General features: G+C 56.4%; 2 protein-coding genes across 2 annotated transcripts; both read left to right on the top strand.

The window, feature by feature from the left end:
- Nucleotides 1-3,004: 3,004 nt before the first annotated feature.
- Nucleotides 3,005-9,908, top strand: HSD17B10 (hydroxysteroid 17-beta dehydrogenase 10). The gene is made up of 6 exons (XM_058822460.1): nt 3,005-3,074; nt 3,173-3,337; nt 4,444-4,608; nt 5,831-5,959; nt 6,875-6,983; nt 9,127-9,908. The coding sequence occupies exons 1-6, from the start codon at nt 3,051-3,053 to the stop codon at nt 9,315-9,317; spliced, it is 783 nt and encodes a 260-aa protein (XP_058678443.1). The 5' UTR covers nt 3,005-3,050; the 3' UTR covers nt 9,318-9,908.
- A 130-nt stretch (nt 9,909-10,038) lies between these two features.
- On the top strand, nt 10,039-18,755 carry NAA10 (N-alpha-acetyltransferase 10, NatA catalytic subunit). The gene is made up of 8 exons (XM_058822463.1): nt 10,039-10,259; nt 10,543-10,641; nt 12,681-12,739; nt 13,291-13,336; nt 13,819-13,934; nt 15,258-15,302; nt 15,416-15,500; nt 18,341-18,755. The coding sequence occupies exons 1-8, from the start codon at nt 10,239-10,241 to the stop codon at nt 18,581-18,583; spliced, it is 714 nt and encodes a 237-aa protein (XP_058678446.1). The 5' UTR covers nt 10,039-10,238; the 3' UTR covers nt 18,584-18,755.
- Nucleotides 18,756-20,056: the final 1,301 nt, after the last annotated feature.

Here is a 20,056-nt window from a genome sequence, read left to right as displayed (position 1 = left end):
AATTTTACACCAATGGGAGGGGACACTGGGGACAAGGGGGGGGGGCAGGGACAGCGGGGCCCCCCCGTGGGGACCGGACCCTGTCACCCCTTTGGGGGGGGGGGGCCCGGAATGGGGAGTGAGACCCCCCCCCGTTCTTTTTGGGACCCCCCCCCCCTTTTTTTGGGACGCCCATTTTTAGGACCCTCCCCACACTTTTTTCAGAGGTATCGCCCCTTTTTTGGGACCCCCCATTTTTAGGACCCCCCCCTTTTCTTTTACGACCCCCATTTTTAGGACCCCCCCCCTTATTTTTAGGATCCCCCCCTTTTTTGGGACCCCCATTTTTAGCACCCCCCGTTTTTTAGGACCCCCCCTTTTTTGGGACCCCCATTTTTAGCACCCCCCGTTTTTTAGGACCCCCCCTTTTTTGGGACCCCCATTTTTAGCACCCCCCGTTTTTTAGGACCCCCCCTTTTTTGGGACCCCCAATTTAGCACCCCCCGTTTTTTAGGACCCCCCCCCTTTTTTGGGACCCCCATTTTTAGCACCCCCCGTTTTTTAGGACCCCCCCATTTTTAGGATCCCCCCTTTTTTTAGGACCCCTCCCCTTTTTAGGACCCCCCCCATTTTTAGGATCCCCCCCTTTTTTAGGACCCCCCCCCTTTTTAGGACCCCCCCCATTTTTTTAGGACCTCCCCTTTTTTGGGACCCCCATTTCTTTCAGGACCCCCCCCCCATTTTTTAGGACCCCCCCCTTTTTTGGGACCCCCATTTCTTTCAGGACCCCCCTCCCGTTTTTTAGGACCCCCCCCATTTTCAGGACCCCCCCTCTTTCTTTTTGGACCCCCCCCATTTTTAGGACCCCCCCCTTATTTTTAGGATCCCCCCCTTTTTTGGGACTCCCATTTTTAGCACCCCCCATTTTTAGGACCCCCCCCCTTTTTAGGACCCCCCCTTTTTTTAGGACCCCCCCCTTTTTTCGGACCCCCTATTTCTTTCAGGACCCCCCCTTTTTTAGGACCCCCATTTTTTAGGACCCCCCCCCATTTCTAGGACCCACCCATTTTTGGGACCCCCATTTCTTTCAGGACCCCCATTTTTAGGACCCCCCCATTTTTGGGACCCCCATTTCTTTTAGGACCCCCCTTTTTTTAGGATCCCCCCCATTTTCAGAGGTATCCCCCCTTTTTTGGGGCCCCCTTTCTTTTAGGACCCCCCATTTTTAAGACTCCCATTTTTAGGACCTCTCCCATTTTTGGGACCCCCCATTTTTAGGAACCCCCCTTTTTTTCAGAGGTATCCCCCCTTTTTTGGGACCCCCATTTTTAGGACCCCTCATTTTTAAGATCCCCATTTTTAGGATCCCCCCTTTTTTACGACCCCCATTTATCAGACCCCCATTTTTAGGACTCCCCCTTTTTTTGGGACCCCTCTTTCTTTTAGGACCCCCCCCTTTTTTTAGGACCCCCATTTTTTCAGAGGTATCCCCCCTTTTTTGGGACCCCCATTTTTTTTTAAAGACCCCCCCTTATTAAGACCCCTATTTTTAGCACCCCCCCCTTTTTAAAGACCCCCATTTTGCGGACCCCCCTCTTTCTTTAGGGACCCCCATTTTTGGGAACCCCTTTCTTTTAGGACCCCCCCCCCCCTTTTTAGGAAACCCATTTTTAGAACCCCCTCCCCCTTTTTTCAGAGGTATGCCCCCCTTTTGTGGGACCCCTATTTTTAGGGCCCCCCCTATTTTTAGGACCCCCCCTTTTTTAGGACCCCCCCCTTTTTTAGGACCACCCCTTTTTTAGGACCCCCATTTTTAGGACCCCCCCCCCCTTTTCAAACCCCCATTTTAAACCCTCCCCTCTTTCCTATTTTGTCTTCTGGGGGGTCGCAATTTGGGATGGGGGGGATTATCCGCCAAATCCCACCCCCTTGGGGACCCCCTTGTGTCCCCTCAGGGTCCCCATCCCCTTTTTTGGGGTCCCCCTCCCGTAAATATCTCAATGTTGTCACTTTGGAGGGGGTCCCCAATTTTGGGGTCCGCAGTCCTGAGGATGAGGAGGAAAAGGGGATGGGGACCCCTCCCCAAATCATGGGACCCTTCGGACACCCCTGGGGGACCCTCGATGCTTTGGGACCCCCCTCGAGCTGGGGGAACCCCCTTGTCCTGCTCCGGTCCCCCCGGGATTCCCCGCTCGTGTCTCCCGGTCCCACCCCCGGTGTGTCCCTGGTGTCCCCCCGGGTTCTCCTCTGGTCCCTCCCCGGTGTCCCCCGGTCCCTCCCCTCGGTGTCCCCTCGGTCCCACCCCCGGTCCCTCCCCGGTGTCCCCTCGGTGTCCTCCCGGTCCCTCCCTGGTGTCCCCAGGTCTTTCCCCGGTTCCTCCTGGGTCTTTCTCCGGTTCCTCCCTCCTGTCCCTCCCCTCGGTCCCTCCCCGGTGTCCCCTCGGTGCCACCCCCGGTGTCTCCCCGGTCCCTCCCCGGTGTCCCCCCGGTGTCCCCCCGGTCCCTCCTTTGGCCCAACCCCCGGTCCCTTCCCCTCGGTGTCCCCTGGGTCCTTCCCCGGTCCCTCCCCGGTGTCCCCTCGGTGTCCCCCCGGTGTCCCCCCCGGGTTCTCTCCCGGTCCCTCCTTTGGCCCAACCCCTGGTCCCTCCTCCCGGTGTCCCCCAGGTCTTTCCCCGGTGTCCCCCAGGTCTTTCCCCGGTGTCCCCCAGATCTTTCCCCGGTCCCTCCCGGGTCTTTCCTCGGTCCCACCCTCTCCCTCCTCGCTCCTCCCGCTCCCTCTCCGGTCCCTCCCCTCTCCTTCTCCCTTCCCCCGGTTCCTCCCGGGTCTTTCTCCGGTCCCTCCCTCTCCCTCCCCGCCCTTCCCTCTCCCCTCCTCTTCCTCCCCGCCCCTCTCCCTCCTTTGTCCCTCCCTCTCCCTCCTGGTTCCTCCCTCTCCCTCCCCTTCCTCCTCCATCCCTCCCTCTCCCCTCCTCTTCCTCCCCGCCCCTCTTCCTCCCTTTCCTTCCCCGGTCCCTCCCCCCGGTTCCTCCCCGGTTCCTCCCCCGGTTCCGCCCCCCGCTCCCATTGGCGGCCATGGCGGCGATCCGCACCGTGCAGGTACCGGGACCCCTCCGCTGTCCCCGCTCAGGGGATATTTGAGGAGGGGTCTCCCCCCATCCTCACCGAGCCCTCGGTGTCCCCGTGTCCCCCCGCAGGGCTCGGTGGCGCTGGTGACCGGCGGCGGCTCCGGGCTGGGCCGGGCCACGGCGGAGCGGCTGCTGGAGCGGGGGGCGCGGGTGCTGCTGCTGGACCTGCCCTCGTCCGGGGGCGCCGAGCTGGCCCGGGAGCTCGGGGAGAGCTGCGCGTTCGCCGCCGCCGATGTGAGCACCGGGGGGGCTGCGGGACACCGGGCATGGCGGGGACAGCCCCGGACATGGGGACACCCCCGCCGATGTGAGCACCGGGGCGGCTGCGGGACACCGGGCATGGCGGGGACACCCCCGGACATGGGGACATTGGGAGCACCGGGGGCACCAGGCATGGCGGGGACACCCCCGGACATGGGGACACCCCCGTTGGTGACACTGTCCCTGACACGTGGCCACCGTGACCCCTCGGTTGGTGACATCCACACATGGTCACCGTGACCCCCCCCATTGGTGACATCCCCCCCGACATGGGGCCGCCCCTGTTGGTGACATTCCCCACAAGACGTGGCCACCACGACCCCCCTGTTGGTGGCATCCACACGTGGCCACCAGGACCCCCCCACTGTCGGTGACACCCTTCCAGACACGTGGCCACCATCACCACCCCCCACCCTGTTGGTGGCATCCACACGTGGCCACCGTGATCCCCCCCCCCGTGCTGACATCAGCCCTGAGTGTGGCACCACCTTGATCCCCCGTCTGGTGACCTGGGACCCCTCAGGTGACATCCCACCTTGATGGGGCCTGACATCTCAGGTGACCTTGGCCAAGGGGGCGGGACAACCTTGACCCCTCAGGTGACCTTGGCCAAAGGGGTGGGGACAACCTTGACCCCACAGGTGGCCTTGGCCAAGGGGGCGGGAATAACTTTGCTCCTCCCCCTCCTCAAACCGGGGCCATCATGACCTTGACCGAGGAGTCAAGGTCACCTTGACCTTGCTGGTGACATCTCACCTTGTCCTTGTCCCCTCTGGTGACATCAAACCCCAACACAGCCCCATTGTCTCCCCAGGTGACCTCACCTGAGGGGGACACCCCTCGATTTGGGACCACCTTGACCCTTCCATCCACATCCCATGGTGACCCTGGTGGTGACCCCAGTGGTGACACCCCCAGGTGACCTCACCTGAGGAGATGGAGGCCACCTTGGCCACCTCCTCAATTTGAGACCACCTTGACCCCTCCAGCCATGTCCTGTGGTGACCCCAGTGGTGACCCATGTGGTGACACTTCCCAAGGTGACCCCAATGGTGACCCCACACTGGTGACACCCCCAGGTGACCTCACCTGAGCAGGTGAGCGCGGCGCTGGGCGTGGTCCAGAAGAAGTTTGGCCGCCTGGACCTGGCCGTGAACTGCGCCGGCATCGGCATCGCCGTCAAGACATACAACAGCAAGAAGGACAAAGTGCACGACCTGGAGGACTTCCAGAGGGTCATCAACGTCAGTGGGGAGCTCGGGGTGGGATGGGGGGTCTGGGGTCAGTGGGGTGGGTGAGGGGGGTCTGGGGTCAGTGGGGTGGGTGAGGGGGGTCTGGGGTCAGCGGGGTGGGCGACCTGGGCAGTGAGGAGGGTCTCTGGTCAGTGGTGTGGATGACCTGGTCAATGGTTGGATGATCAATGGCAAGTATGACCTGGTCAATGGTGTGGATGACCTGGTCAATGGGTGGGTGACCTGGTCAGTGAGGGGATGACCTGGACAATGTGTAGATGACTTGATCAATGGCACAGATGACCTGGTCAGTGAGGGGATGACCTGGTGAATGGGGTAGATGACCTGGTCAATGTGTGGATGATCAATGGTGGATGACCTCATCAATGGATGGATGATCAATGGGTGGATGACCTGGTCAGTGGCATGCATGACCTGGTCAGTGAGGGAGGTCTCTGGTCAATGGTGTGGATGATCTGGTCAATGGGTAGATGGTCAATGGCGTGGATGATCTGGTCAATGGTGTGGAGGATCTGGTCAGTGGGTGACTGACCTGGTCAGTGAGGGGGGTCTCTGGTCAATGGGGTGGATGAGGGGGGTCTCTGGTCAGTGGGGTGGACGACCTGGTCAATGAGGGAGGTCTCTGGTCAGTGGGGTGGATGACCTGCTCCAATGGATGACCTGGTCAATAGATGGATGACCTGGTCAGTGAGGGAGGTCTCTGGTCAATGGTGTGGATGATCTGGTCAATGAGTGGATGACCTGGTCAATGGCATGGATGCTCAATGGCATGGATGGTCAGTGGGTGAATCACCTCATCAATGGCATGGATGACCTGGTCAGTGCGGTGGATGATCAATGGTGTGGATGACCTGGTCAATGGCATGGATGGTCAATGGCATGGATGGTCAATGGGTGGATGACCTGGTCAATGGCATGGATGACCAATGTGTAGATGACCTCATCAGTGGCGTAGATGATCCATGGGTGGATGATCAATGGTGTGGATGACCTCATCAATGGCGTAGATGATCTGTAGGTGGATGACCTGATAAATGGCGTGCATGATCAATGGCTTGGCCCTGATCAATGGCTTGGCCCTCATCAATGCCATACCTGTAGATGTGTGACCTCGGGGCGTTCCCACCACAACACCCGGAGCTGTGTGGGGTCACCACCAGGGTTTGGTGCCCCCCACAAGCCCCCCTCCCCAAAGCCCCCTCCCCAAATGCAGGTGAACCTGGTGGGCACCTTCAACGTGATCCGCCTGAGCGCGCAGCTCATGAGCCACAACAAGCCGGACGCCGATGGCCACCGCGGCCTCGTGGTCAACACGGCCAGCGTGGCCGCCTTCGAGGGACAGGTGAGCGACCCTGGGGGCCACCGGGGGTCAGGGAACCTTCCAGAAACACCACAGCACCCACACTATTATTATTGCAGGAATAATTCCAATATTGCAGATGGGACGTGCCTGAGCTCGTAGGGCCCTTGGTGCTTGACCAAAATTTGGCAAATGTGGTGATTTCACCCCAAAAACGCTTTTGGCCAGCTGGATTTGTGGTGTTTCACCCCAAAAATGCTTTTGGCTGGTGGATGTGTGGTGTTAAACGGTAATATATTAACTTCTAGTGATTGGAGAAGAGTAACATGAGTATGGTAATATTTATATTATATTATATTATATTACATTATATTATATCATATTATATTATATATGTTATATTACATTATATTACATTACATTGCATTATATTATATAATATATAAAAAGTAAATATATAATTTAATTATTATAATTACATTATATAATAATTATTATATAATTAAATATATAATATGTACTTGTATATTATAACAATATTATAATATATAATATATTATATATAATATAGATAATATATATGATAATAGATATAGTATACAGAATATTGTAACATTTATATAATTATATCACATTTAATTATTATATAATTATTCTATTACATTATATCACTATATATTATATAACATAACAAAATAATACATATAGTGCAATGCAATATATAATATAATGTAATGTAATATAATATAATATAATATGATATATAATGCATCTATATTATATATATATATATATATATATATAAAAATTTATTTATATATATATATATATATATATATATATATAAAATATATAAAATATATAAAATACATATATATATGAGCTGACACCGCTGAGCAGGGAAAAGGAACTAAAAATAAAAATCCAACCCCACAACTCCAATTTCACTCCCCACAGGTCGGCCAAGCCGCCTACTCGGCCTCCAAGGGCGGCATCGTGGGCATGACCCTGCCCATCGCCCGCGACCTGGCACCGCTGGGCATCCGCGTGGTCACCATCGCGCCAGGTGGGGACACCTGGGACACCTGGGGACACTTGGGGACACCTGGGGACACTTCCTGGGGACTCCTGGGGACACCTCCTGGGGACACCTGGGGACACCTCCTGGGGACACCTGGGGACACTTGGGGACACCTGGGGACACCTCCTGGGGACACTTGGGGTCACCTGGGACACCTGAGGACATCTCCTAGGGACACCTGGGGACACCTCTTGGGGACACCTGTGGACACGTGGGGACATTTGGGATACCTCATGGGGACACCCCTGGGGACACCTGGGGACTCCTGGGGACACCTGGGACACTTGGGGACACCTGGGGACACTTGGGGACACCTCCTGGGGACACCTGGGGACACCTGGCACACCTGAGGACATCTCCTAGGGACACCTGGGGACACCTGGGACACCTGGGGACACTTGGGATACCTCCTGGGGACACACCTGGGGACACCTGGGGACACTTGGGGACACCTCCTGGGGACACTTCCTGGGGACACCTGGCACACCTGGGGACACCTCCTGGGGACACCCCTGGGGACAACTGGGGACACCTGGGACACTTGGGGACACCTCCTAGGGACACCTGGGGACACACTTGGGGACACCTGAGGACATCTCCTAGGGACACCTGGGGACACACCTGGGGACACCTTGGGACACCTGGGGACACTTGGGACAGCTCCTGGGGACACCGGGGGACACCTGGGGACACCTCCTGGGGACACCTGGGGACACACCTGGGGACACCTGGGGACACTTGGGGACACCTGGGACACCTGAGGACACCTGGGGACACTTGGGATACCTCCTGGGGACAAATGGGGACACCTGGGACACTTGAGGACACCTGGGGACACCTGGGACACTTGGGGACACTTCCTGGGGACACCTGGGGACACACCTGGGGACACTTGGGGACACCTGGGGACACCTCCTGGGGACACCTCCTGGGGCCACCTGGGGCCACCTGGGGACACCTCCTGGGGACACCTGGGGACACCTCCTGGGGACACCTGAGGGAAGGGAGGGCAAGGGGAGCTCGGTTCAATGGGTGTTTTCTACAATATTCATTTGAATATTTGCCCAAAAAGTAAAATATAAAAAATAAAATAAAATAAAAAGTAGATAAAAAATGTAACCAAAAAAAAATCAAATAAATAAATAAATAAATAAATAAATAAAAGAAAAAATAAATAAAATATACAATAAATAAAAGAAAAATTTTAAAAATAAAAAATTAAATAATAAATAAAAGTTTAATAAAATGAAACTAAAATAAAATTAAAAATACAAATAAATAAATAAAATTAAAATAAATAAAAGAAACAAAATAATAAATAAAAGAAAAAATTAATAATAGAAAATGAATAAATATAAATAAATAAAAACTAAATAAATGAAATAAAAATAATAAAGAAATAAAATAAATAAATTAAATATATATAAATTAAATAATAAATAAATAAAATAAAGAAATAAAACAAAAATAAATAAAAAGAAATAAAAGAAATAAAATAATAAATAAAAGAAAAATTTTAAATTTAAAAAATAAAAAATAAATAAAAGAAAAATAAATAGCATAAATAAAATAAAAAATAACTAAAAAATAAATAACATAAATGAAACAAAATTTAAAAATGAATCTATTAAAAAAGAAATAAAGTAAATAAAATAAAGAAATAAATTTAAAAAATTAAATTTAAAAAGCATAAATAAAATAAAATAATAACTAAAAAATAAATAACATAAATAAAATAAAATTTTACATAATTAGAATAAAAAATAAATTCAAGAAAAAATTAAATAGCATACAATAGTAAATTAAATAAATAAAACAAATTTAAAAATAAATTAAAAAATAATATAGTAAATAAAATGTAAAAATAAATAAAATAAAGTAAAATAAAATAAAATAAAAATAAATAAAATGAAAAATAACTGAAAAAATACATAACATAAATAAAATGAAAAAATGCCTAGAATAGAAAGAAATTAAATAAAATAAAAAAATATAATTAAATAATAAATAATAAATTAATGTTTTATTAAAGAAATAAAATTAAATAAAAAACTTAAAAATCAAGTAAAATAAACTAAAATAAAAATAAATTAAAATAAATAAAATATCCTTTTTTGCCCCTTTCCAGGGCTGTTCTCCACCCCTCTCCTGGCCGGGCTCCCCGAGAAGGTTCGGCGCTTCCTGGGCCAGCAGGTGCCGTTCCCGTCCCGCCTCGGGGACCCCGCCGAGTTCGCGCACCTGGTGCAGGCCCTGGCCGAGAACCCCATGGTCAACGGCGAGGTGGTGAGGCTGGACGGGGCGCTCAGGATGCAGCCCTGAGCCCCAAAACCCGGGGAACCCCAAAAATTCTTCGGGGGAACCCCAAAAATCTGGGGTGGGAGAGGTGACGGAAAGGAAGCCGCGAGGATCGACGGGGACACTCCAACGCTGTGGGGACAACGATGGGGACGCTGTGGGGACATTTTGTGCTGAGGGGACACAACCCCCCCAAAAGTGGGGACGCCAAGGATTTGGGGACACCTGAGGGGATTTGGGGACCCTAAGGAAATGGGGACATCCAAGGATTAGGGGACGCTGTGTCCTGAGGGTCCTGAGGGGACACGACCCCACCTGAGTGGACACTGAGTGGGCACAACCCCCCCACCCCCCAAAACTGGGGACACCAAGGACTTGGGGACACCCGAGGATTTGGGGACACCCTAAAATTTGGAGACCCCCAAGATTTGGGGACACTCAAGGAGGATTTGGGGACACCCAAGGAGGATTTGGGGACAAACTCCAGGATTGTGGCCATGAGGACGCTCAAACCCCTGCTCAGGTTTTGGGGGGGGTCCATCCTGAGCCCCCCCCTCAATTTGGGGACTCCCCCTCCCCCGCATCAATAAAGCGCGTTCGCCCACGCGGCCTCCCAGCCCTGCGGTGCCCCGCCTCCTGTCTATCCCTATTGGTTAGTGCTGCTGTCAATCATAGCACAGCCAGATGTGGTTGGTCCGTGACGGGAACCTCCCAAGCGCTGAAGTCGCCGCTGATTAGATGAGGGCGGGGCTTGTCGCGTCTCTGCGCTCGCTGATTGGATGAATTACCTGTCAATACGGCGGAGTGACGGGTAGGCGGGCTCGGCGCTGATTGGTCAGAGAGGAACTTCCGGCGGAGGCAACTCGTGAGGGGACCGGGACCGGCGGCGGCGCCGGGAGCAGAACCGGGAACGGGAAACGCGAGCGGGATCGGGAAACCGCAGCCATGAACATCCGGAACGCGCGGGTGGGCGGCCCGGGACGGGCAGGGGAGCTCGGCCTGGGAGAACCGGGCACCGGGGAGGGATCTGCCGGTGATACCGGGCCGTGGCGGGAGGCCTGAGGGGAACGCCGGGATTGAGGAGCGGTACCGGGCCCTGAGTGGGCTCTGAGGAGATCCCGGTACCGTTTGGCGGCTCTGAGGTGGATCCGCGCTCGGAGGGGGCTCTGAGAGCCCCTCCCGGTATTGGGGAGCACCGGGGCCGGTTCTGGGCTCACTCCCACGGTTCTTCTCCGGTTGTTCCCGGTAGCCCGAGGACCTGATGAACATGCAGCACTGCAACCTGCTCTGCCTGCCCGAGAACTACCAGATGAAATATTATTTCTACCACGGCCTCTCGTGGCCTCAGGTGTGGCTCTGGGTCCGCCCCGGGATTACCGGAATTACCGGGATTTAACCCTTTCTCTCCCGAATTTAACCCCTCCCGGTGCCCCTCGGTCTCCTCTAGAACACCTGGATCCTGAATTTCACACCTGGGGCCCTGAATTTTCACCTCTGGATTCCCTTCCCAGCACACCTGGAACCCCTCAGGGTCACCTGGACACCCCCAGGGTCACCTGGACCCCCCAGGAAGCCCCCAGGGACCCCCTGGAACCCCTCAGAATCACCTGGACACCCTCAGGACCCCCAGGAATCCCCCCAGGACCCCCTGGAATCCCCACCAGGGTCACCTGGACCCCCCAGGACCCCCAGGAATCCCCCAAGGATCACCTGGAACCCCTCCCCAGCACACCTGAGCCCCCTCAGGGTCACCTGGACCCCCTCAGGACCCCCGGGGATCCTCTGGATCCCCTTCCCAGCACACCTGAGCCCTCAGGGTCACCTGAAATCCCCCTCAGGGTCACCTGGACCCCCAGAAATCCCCCCCAGGACCCCCTGGATCCCTTCAGGGTCACCTGGACCCCCTCAGGGACCCCCTGGAATCTCCTCAGGGTCACTTGGCTCTCCCCATGCACACCTGACAGCCCCAGGGACACCTGGAATCCCCTCAGAGAGCCCCGGACCTCCCACACCTTTCAATCCCCCCAGGCACACCTGGAATTCCTCCTCGGGACCCCCTGGAATCCCCCTCCCCCCCCCCGAGGGTCACCTGGAATCCTCCCCAGGCACACCTGACCCCCCCTCCCGAACACACCTGGATTTTCCCCCTGGAATCCCCCCCAAGGTCACTTGGCTCCCCCCCCAGGCACACCTGGCCCCCCCCAGGGTCACCTGGAATCCCCCCAGGGACCCCAGGATTTGTCCCCTCAGGGACCCCCGGATCACCTCCCCCAGGCCTACCTGGCACCCCCACACCTGTCCCCGCCAGGGTCACCTGGAGTTCCCTGCAGGGACCCCCTGGAATCCCCCCCAGGGTCACCTGGATCCCCTCCCCCAGGCACACCTGACCCCCCCCTCCCAAGCCCACCTGGTTCCCCCCCGGGGACCCCTGGAATCCTCCCCCCATTGTCACCTGTGCCATTGTCACCTGTCCCCTACTGTCACCTGTCTCTCCCATTGTCACCTGTCCCATTCTCACCTATCCCCCATTGTCACCTGTGCCACTGTCCCCTGTCCCATTGTCCCCTGTCCCCATTGTCCCCTGTCCCATTGTCCCATTGTCACCTGTTCCATTGTCACCTGTCCCATGGTCACCTGTCCATTGTCACCTGTGCCACCCGTCCCACCTGTGTCCCCTGTCCCATTGTCACCTGTCCCTCCATTGTCCCACTGTCACCTGTCCCATTGTCACCTGTCCCCCGTGCCATTGTCACCTGTCCCCCATTGTCACCTGTCCCCCATTGTCACCTGTCCCTCATTGTCCCGTCCCATTGTCACCTGTGTCACCTGTCTCCCATTGTCACCTGTCCCACTGTCACCAGTCTCACCTGTCCCCTGTGCCATTGTCCTCTGTCCCCATTGTCCCCTGTCCCATTGTCACCTGTCTCAGTCTCACCTGTCCCCATTGTCAGCTGTGCCATTGTCACCTGTCTCCCATTGTGCCCTGTCCCATTGTCACCTGTCCCATTGTCACCTGTGTCACCTGTCCCCATTGTCACCTGTGTCACCTCTCCCATTGTCCCATGTCCCCCCATTGTCACCTGTTCCATTGTCCTGTGTCCCATTGTCACCTGTCCCACTGTCACCTGTCCCCCCATTGTCACCTGTTCCACTGTCACCTGTGTCACCTGTCCCCCCCATTGTCCCATGTCCCCCATTGTCACCTCTCACATTGCCACCTGTCCTATTGTCACCTGTCTCCCCCCATGTCACCTGTCCATTGTCACCTGTCCATTGTCACTGGTCCCACTGTCACCTGTACATTGTCACCGGTCCCATTGTCACCTGTGTCCCCTGTGCCATTGTCCCCTGTCCCATTGTCACCTGTGCCACTGTCCCCTGTCCCAGCTGTCGTACATCGCCGAGGACGAGAATGGGAAGATCGTCGGATACGTCCTGGCCAAGATGTGAGTGTGGGACCCCCCCCAAAACGTGGGACCCCCCTCCCCCCCAATTTCTGCCCCTTTTGGGGGTCCCCAGGTGGATCTGGGGGGGTTTGGGGGTCCCCTGGGGGGATTTGGGGATCCCCAAGTGGATTTGAGGGGATTTGGGGGGTCCCTGGGGGGATTTGGGGATCCCCAGGTGGATCTGAGGGGATTTGGGGGGTCCCTGGGGGGATTTGGGGGTCCCCAGGTGGATCTGAGGGGATTTGGGGGGTCCCTGGGGGGATTTGGGGGTCCCCAGGTGGATCTGAGGGGATTTGGGGGGTCCCTGGGGGGATTTGGGGGTCCCCAGGTGGATTTGCGGGGTGCTCGGGGGGGATTTGGGGGTCCGCAGGTGGATTTGGGGGGATTTGGGGGGTCCCTGGGGGGATTTGGGGATCCCCAGGTGGATTTGGGCGGGGTTGGGGATCCCCAGGTGGATTTGAGGGGATCTGGGGCGTCCTCGGGGGGATTTGGGGGTCCCCAGGAGGATTTGGGGGGGTCTCACCCCTGTGACCCCCCCCATGTTCCCATAGGGAGGAGGACCCCGATGATGTCCCCCATGGTCACATCACGTCCCTGGTGAGTGGGGAGGGGCTCTGGGGGAGTTTGGGGGGGTTTGGGGGAGTTTGGGGGGCTCCTGGGGGGTCCTAGAGGGGTTTGGGGGGGTCCTGGAGGGATTTTGGGGTCACCTGAGGGTTTGAGGGGCTCCTGGAATGGGTTTGGGGGGCTCTTGGAGGGGTCCTGGGATGGTTTTGGGGGGTTCCTTGAGGGGTCTTGTGGGGTTTTTGGGTTCCTGTGGGTGTTTTTGGGGTCCCCTGGTGGTTTTTGGGGTGTCCCATCCAATTTTTGGGGTTTTTTGGGCTGTCCTGTTCCATTTTTGGGGTTTCCCATCCCATTTTTGGGTTATTTTTGGGTTATTTTTGGGTTATATTTTCCCACCCCGTTTTTGGGTTCCTGTGGGGGTTTTGGGGTTCTGTGGGGTTTTTGGGGTGTCCCACCCTATTTTTGGGGTGCCACACCCCATTTTTGGGGTGTCTCACCCCATTTTTTGGGGTCCCCAGGCGGTGAAGCGCTCGCACCGGCGCCTGGGGCTGGCACAGAAGCTGATGGACCAGGCCAGCCGGGCCATGATCGAGAACTTCAACGCCAAATACGTGTCCCTGCACGTCCGCAAGAGGTGGGACCCCAAAAACTCCTCAAGGAACCCTCCCAAACCCTCAGGTGACCCCAAAACTCCCCCTAAGTTCTCTAAGAAACCTTCAGGTGACCCCAAAACACCTCAAAGAACCTTCCCAAACCCTCAGGTGACCCCAAAACTCCTCAAGGAACCTTCAAGGAACCTTCAGGTGACCCCAAAACCCTCAAAGAACCCTGAGGTGACTCCAAAACTCTTCAAGGAACCTTCAAGAAATTCTATGGTGACCCCAAAACTCCTCAAGGAACCCTCCCAAACCCTCAGGTGACCCCAAAACTCCCCCTAAGTTCTCTAAGAAACCTTCAGGTGACCCCAAAACACCTCAAAGAACCTTCCCAAACCCTCAGGTGACCCCAAAACTCCTCAAGGAACCTTCAAGGAACCTTCAGGTGACCCCAAAACCCTCAAAGAACCCTGAGGTGACTCCAAAACTCTTCAAGGAACCTTCAAGAAATTCTATGGTGACCCCAAAACTCCTCAAGGAACCCTCCCAAACCCTCAGGTGACCCCAAAACCCCTCAAGGAACCTTCAAGGAACCCTCAGGTGATCATGAAATCCCTCCAGGAACTTTCCCAAACCCTCAGGTGACCCCAAAAACTCTCAAAGAACTCTCAGGTGACCCCAAAAACTCTCAAAGAACCCTCAAGAAACCCTCAGGTGACCTCAGAACCCTTCAAGGAACCTTCAAGGAAACCTCAGGTGACCCCAAAATGCTTTAAGAAACTTTCAGGACCCCAAAACCGCTCCAGGAAACCCTCAAGTGACCCCAAAACCCCTCCCACACACTCAGGTCACCCCAAAACTCGCAAGGAACCTTCAAAGAACCCTCAGGTGACCCCAAAACCCCTCCCACACACTCAGGTTACCCCAAAACCCCTCAAGGAACCTTCCCAAAACTTCAGGCGACCCCAAAACTCGCAAGGAACCTTCAAGGAACCCTCAGGTGACCCCAAAACCCCTCCAGGAACCCTCAGGTGACCCCAAAACCCCTCGAGGAACCTTCAAGGAACCCTCAGGTGACCCCAAAACCCCTCCAGGAACCCTCAGGTGACCCCAAAACCCCTCCAGGAACCTTCAAGGAACCCTCAGGTGAACACGAAATCCTTCCAGGAACCTTCCCAAACCCTCAGGTGACCCTCCAGGAACCCTCAGGTGACCCCAAAACGCTCAAGGAACTCTACCAAACCCTCAGGTGACCCCAAAACTCCTCCAGGACCCCTCCCAAACCCTCAGGTGACCCCAAAAAGACGTCAAGGAACCCTGAGGTGACCCCAAAATAATCTCACCCCGTTTTTCCTTGGCAGTAACCGGGCAGCGCTGCACCTCTACTCCAACACCCTCAACTTCCAGTGAGTCTGGGGGGGCTTGGGGGAAATCTGGGGGATTTTGGGGGGTCTGGGGAAGGTTTTGGGGGGGCTTTGGGGGGGGTTCCCCCATTTGTGACCCCCCAATTTCGCCCCAGGATCAGCGAGGTGGAGCCCAAGTACTACGCGGACGGCGAGGACGCCTACGCCATGAAACGGGACCTGAGCCAGATGGCAGAGGAGGTGCAGCCCCCCCAAAAACCCGGGCACCCCAAAAAAACCATCCCCATCCTCACCTGGGAACCCCAAAATCCTCCCCACCCTGGGACCCCCAAAATCCTCCCCACCCTGGGGCACCCCAAAAACCTTACCCTGGGCACCCCAAAAACCTTACCATGGGACCCCAAAAAACTCCTCATTAACCCCCCGGGACCCCAAAAAACTCACCTTGGGACCCCCAAAATCCTCCCCAACCCTGGGACCCCCAAAAAACTCCTCATTAACCCCCTGGGACCCCCAAAACCTCCTCATTAACCCCTGGGACCCCAAAAAACTCACCTTGGGACCCCCCAAAATCATCCCCACCCTGGGACCCCCAAAATCCTCCCCACCCTGGGACCCCCAAAAACCTTACCCTGGGACCCCCAAAAAACTCCTCATTAACCCCCCGGGACCCCAAAAAACTCACCCTGGGACCCCCAAAAAACTCTTCATTAACCCCCTGGGACCCCAAAAAACTCAACCTGGGACCCCCAAAATCCTCCCCACTCTGGGACCCCCAAAATCCTCCCCACCCTGGGACCCCCAAAAAACTCCTCATTAACCACCCGGGACCCCCAAAAAACTCAACCTGGGACCCCCAAAATCCTCCCCACCCTGGGACCCCCAAAAACCTTACCCTGGGACCCCCAAAAAACTCCTCATGAACCCCCCGGGACCCCAAAAAAACCCTGGGAACCCCAAAATCCTCCCCACCCTGGGACCCCCAAAATCCTCTCCAACCCCATCCTGGAACCCCAAAAAGTCCTCATGAACCCCTTGGGACCCCCCAAAAAATCCCCCTCTCCACCTGGGAACCCCAAAAAAATCTCTTCATTCCCACCCTGGGAACCCCCAAATTCTCTCCAAACCTGGGAACCCCAAAAAACCTCTCCAACCTCTCCTGGGAACCCCAGAATCTCACCCTGGGAACCCCAAAATCCTCTCCAACCCCTTCTGGGACCCCCAAAATCCTCCCCAACCCTGGGACCCCCCAAAAACCTTACCCTGGGACCCCCCAAAAAACTCCTCATTAACCCCCCGGGACCCCAAAAAACTCACCCTGGGACCCCCAAAATCCTCCCCACCCCAGGACCCCCAAAAAACTCCTCATTAACCCCCGGGACCCCAAAAACCTTACCCTGGGACCCCCAAAATCCTCCCCACCCTGGGACCCCCAAAATCCTCTCCAACCCCATCCTGGAACCCCAAAAAGTCCTCATGAACCCCTTGGGACCCCCCAAAAAATCCCCCTCTCCACCTGGGAACCCCAAAAAAATCTCCTCATTCCCACCCTGGGAACCCCAAAATTCTCCCCAACCCTGGGAACCCCAAAAAACCTCTCCAACCTCTCCTGGGAACCCCAGAATCTCACCCTGGGAACCCCAAAATCCTCTCCAACCCCTTCTGGGACCCCCCAAAACCTCCCCATCCCTGGGAACCCCAAAAATTTTCCTCATGAACCCCCTGGGACCCCCAAAAATCCTCCTCACCCCTCCTACCCCCAAAAACATCCCCAACACTGGGACCCCCAAACCCCTCCCCATCCTCCTGGGACCCCCCCAAAACTCTCCCTCCTCCTTTGGGACCCCCAAAAAAATCCACATTCCCACCTGGGAACCCCAAAACCCTCCTGAGGGGCTCCCACTCACCCTGGGACCCCCAAAAATCTCCCCAACCCCACCCTGGGACCCCCAAAAATCCTCTTGGGGGAGCTTCTACCCACCCCGGGGCCCCCCTAAAACCTCCCCATTCCCAGTGGCACCCCCAAAATCCCTCCTGGGGGTCTTCCAGGGACCCCAAAAAACCCTGCTGGGGGGCTTCTAGGACCCCCAAAAACGTCTCCATCCCTCCCCAACCCCACTGGGACCCCCAAAACCTCCCCACTTCACCTGGGACCCCCAAACATCCTCCTGGGGGAGCTTCTACCCACCTTGAGACCCCCCAAAATCCTCTCCATTCCCACCTGGGACCCCCAAAAACCATCCTGAGGGGCTTCCACTCACCTTGGGACCCCCCAGAAATCTCCCCAAACCCCACTGGGACCCCAAAAACCCTCCTGGGTGGTTTCTACCCACCCCGAGACCCCCAAAAACCCTCCCCATAACCCCTGGGACCCCCAAAATCCCTCTCCACTCACTCTGGGACCCCCAAAACCTCTCAACTCACTCTGGGACCCCGAGAAACCTCCCCATTTCACCTGGGACCCCCCAAAACCTCATCCTGGGACCCCCCAAATCCTCCCCATTTCACCTGGGACCCCCAAAAATTCTTCTCACCCTTGGGACCCTGAAAATTGTCCCCAACCCTGGGACCCCCAAAATCCTCTCCAACCCCACCTTGGGACCCTCAAAAACCTCACCCTGGGACCCCCAAAAACCTCCCCATTTCACTTAGGACCCCCAAAATCCCCCCTGGGACTCCCAAAACCCCTCTCCACCCCCTCTGGGACCCCCAAAATCCCCCCTGGGACCCCCAAAACCCCCCTGGGACCGCCAAAAAACCCTCCTGGGGGGATCCCACTCACCTTGGGACCCCCAAAACCCCTCTCCACCCTCACTGGGACCCCCAAAATCCCTCCTGGGACCCCCAAAATCCCCCCTGGGACCCCCAAAACCCCTCTCCACCCCCACTGGGACCCCCAGAATCCCCCCTGGGACCGTCAAAAAACCCTCCTGGGGGGATCCCACTCACCTTGGGACGCCCAAAATCCCCCCTGGGACCCCCAAAACCCCTCTCCACCCTCACTGGGACCCCCAAAATCCCCCCTGGGACCCCCAAACCCCCTCCCCATTATAACCCCCCCCTGTGTTTTCCCCCCGCAGCTGAGGAAGCAGCTGGAGCAGAAGGAGCGGGGGCGCCCCCCGGCCCCCACGGAGCCCCCCCGAGCTGGGGATGGGCTCTGCGGCTCGGGGGGGACCCCCACGACCCCCCCCACGCCGGGGGGACCCCCCCAGAGCCACCAGGAGGACGGGGGGGGGGACAGCAAGGACCTGAGCGAGGTCAGCGAGACCACCGAGAGCACGGACGTGAAGGACAGCTCGGAGGCGTCGGACTCGGCCTCGTAGGGACCCCAAAAATCAGTGGGGGCGCCCCCAAATCATTTGGGGCACCCCCAAAATTCCTGGGAGCACCCCAAAAAATACCTGGGAGCCTCTGGAAAAAAATCTCTGGGAGTTTCCCCAAAAAATCTCTGGGCCCCTCGGAACAACCCCAAAATCTCTGGGAGTCTGCACAAAATCTCTGGGACCCCTGGGAGCTCCCCAAAAATTCCCCAGAAGCCCCCCCCCCCCCCCCCCCAAAAAAAATTTCTGGGACCCCACTCAAAAATTCTCTGGGAGCCCCCCCAAAAATCTCTGGGACCCCCCCTAAAAGAATCCCCTGGAGCTCCCCCAAAAATCTCTGGGAGGTCCCCCAAAAAATCCCAGGGAGCGCCCCCAAAAAAACTGTGGGACCCCCGGGAGCCCTCCCAAAAATTTCTGGGAGCCCCCCAAAAAAAATCTCTGGGAGCCCCCCAAATCTCTGGGATTCTGGGACCCCCAGGAATCCCCCCAAAAAGATCTCTGGGACCCCTGGGAACCACCCCAAAATCTCTGGGAGCCCCCCCAAAAAAACCTTGGGAGGCCCCCCAAAAAAATGGCTGGGACCCCCGGGAGCCCCCTCAAAAATCCCCTGGGGGGCACCACTAAAAAGTCTCTGGGACCCCTCCCCAAAAAAATCTTTGGGGGCTCCCCCATAATCTCTAGGGAATGCCCCCAAAAACTCTCATGGGACCCCCAGGACCCTCCCAAAAATCCCTGGGAGCCCCCCCAAAATGTCTGGGACCTCCGGGAGCCCCCCGAAACCCCCTCGGTGCTGGGGGGGCATTAAAGCCCCTCCGTCCCCAGGCTCGGCTCTGTTTTTGGGGGGGCTCGGGGATTTTTGGGGGTTCGCGACCCCTCCCCAAAGGGTTAAAGCGGGGGTGGGCGGGGCTTGGGTTGGCCACGCCCCTGATGGTAAGGGTGTTGCGATTGGGGCGTGGCTTATGCAGATTTGCCGCCCGCTGATTGGTGGAGGCGCGCGGTTGTGGCGCCCCCTGGCGGGAGGGCGGGGAGGGGCAGGCGGTGCTCGTGGGGCGGGCGGGGAACGGGAACGGGAACGGGATTGGGACTGGAGAGAGGCTGGAGCACCGGGAACGGGATTGGGAGCGGAGCCAGGCTGGGGCAGCGGGAACGGGGCCAGGAACGGGAACGGGACCGGAGCGAGGCTGGGGAAGCAGGAACGGGACCGGAGAGAGGCCAGGAGAGCGGGGACGGGACCGGAGCCAGGCTGGGACAGCAGGAACGGGGCCGGGATTGGGACCGGAGTGAGGTTGGGGCAGCAGGAATGGGAACGGGACCGGGATCGGGATTGGGACAGGAGCCAGGCTGGGGAAGCAGGAACGGGACCGGGACTGGAACTGGAACTGGAACCGGGACCGGAGCGAGGCTGGGACACCGGGAACGGGATCGGGATTGGGACCGGAGCCAGGCTGGGGAAGCAGGAACGGGATGGAAACGGGG

Source organism: Ammospiza caudacuta, chromosome 32, assembly GCF_027887145.1.
Source record: "Ammospiza caudacuta isolate bAmmCau1 chromosome 32, bAmmCau1.pri, whole genome shotgun sequence".
Taxonomy (NCBI): Eukaryota; Metazoa; Chordata; class Aves; order Passeriformes; family Passerellidae; genus Ammospiza; species Ammospiza caudacuta.
The sequence above is the reverse complement of the archived record's forward strand: the minus strand, read 5'-3'. Positions and strand labels throughout refer to the sequence as shown.

Bases quoted from the DNA above. Each gene is read 5' to 3' on its own strand.
- HSD17B10 (XM_058822460.1), top strand. From the start codon at position 3,051: ATGGCGGCGATCCGCACCGTGCAG. The intron at 3,338-4,443 runs GTGAGCACCGGG...TGACACCCCCAG, and splicing joins GCGCGTTCGCCGCCGCCGAT to GTGACCTCACCTGAGCAGGT. The intron at 5,960-6,874 runs GTGAGCGACCCT...CACTCCCCACAG, and splicing joins TGGCCGCCTTCGAGGGACAG to GTCGGCCAAGCCGCCTACTC.
- NAA10 (XM_058822463.1), top strand. From the start codon at position 10,239: ATGAACATCCGGAACGCGCGG. The intron at 13,337-13,818 runs GTGAGTGGGGAG...TGGGGTCCCCAG, and splicing joins ATGGTCACATCACGTCCCTG to GCGGTGAAGCGCTCGCACCG. The intron at 15,501-18,340 runs GTGCAGCCCCCC...TTCCCCCCGCAG, and splicing joins TGAGCCAGATGGCAGAGGAG to CTGAGGAAGCAGCTGGAGCA.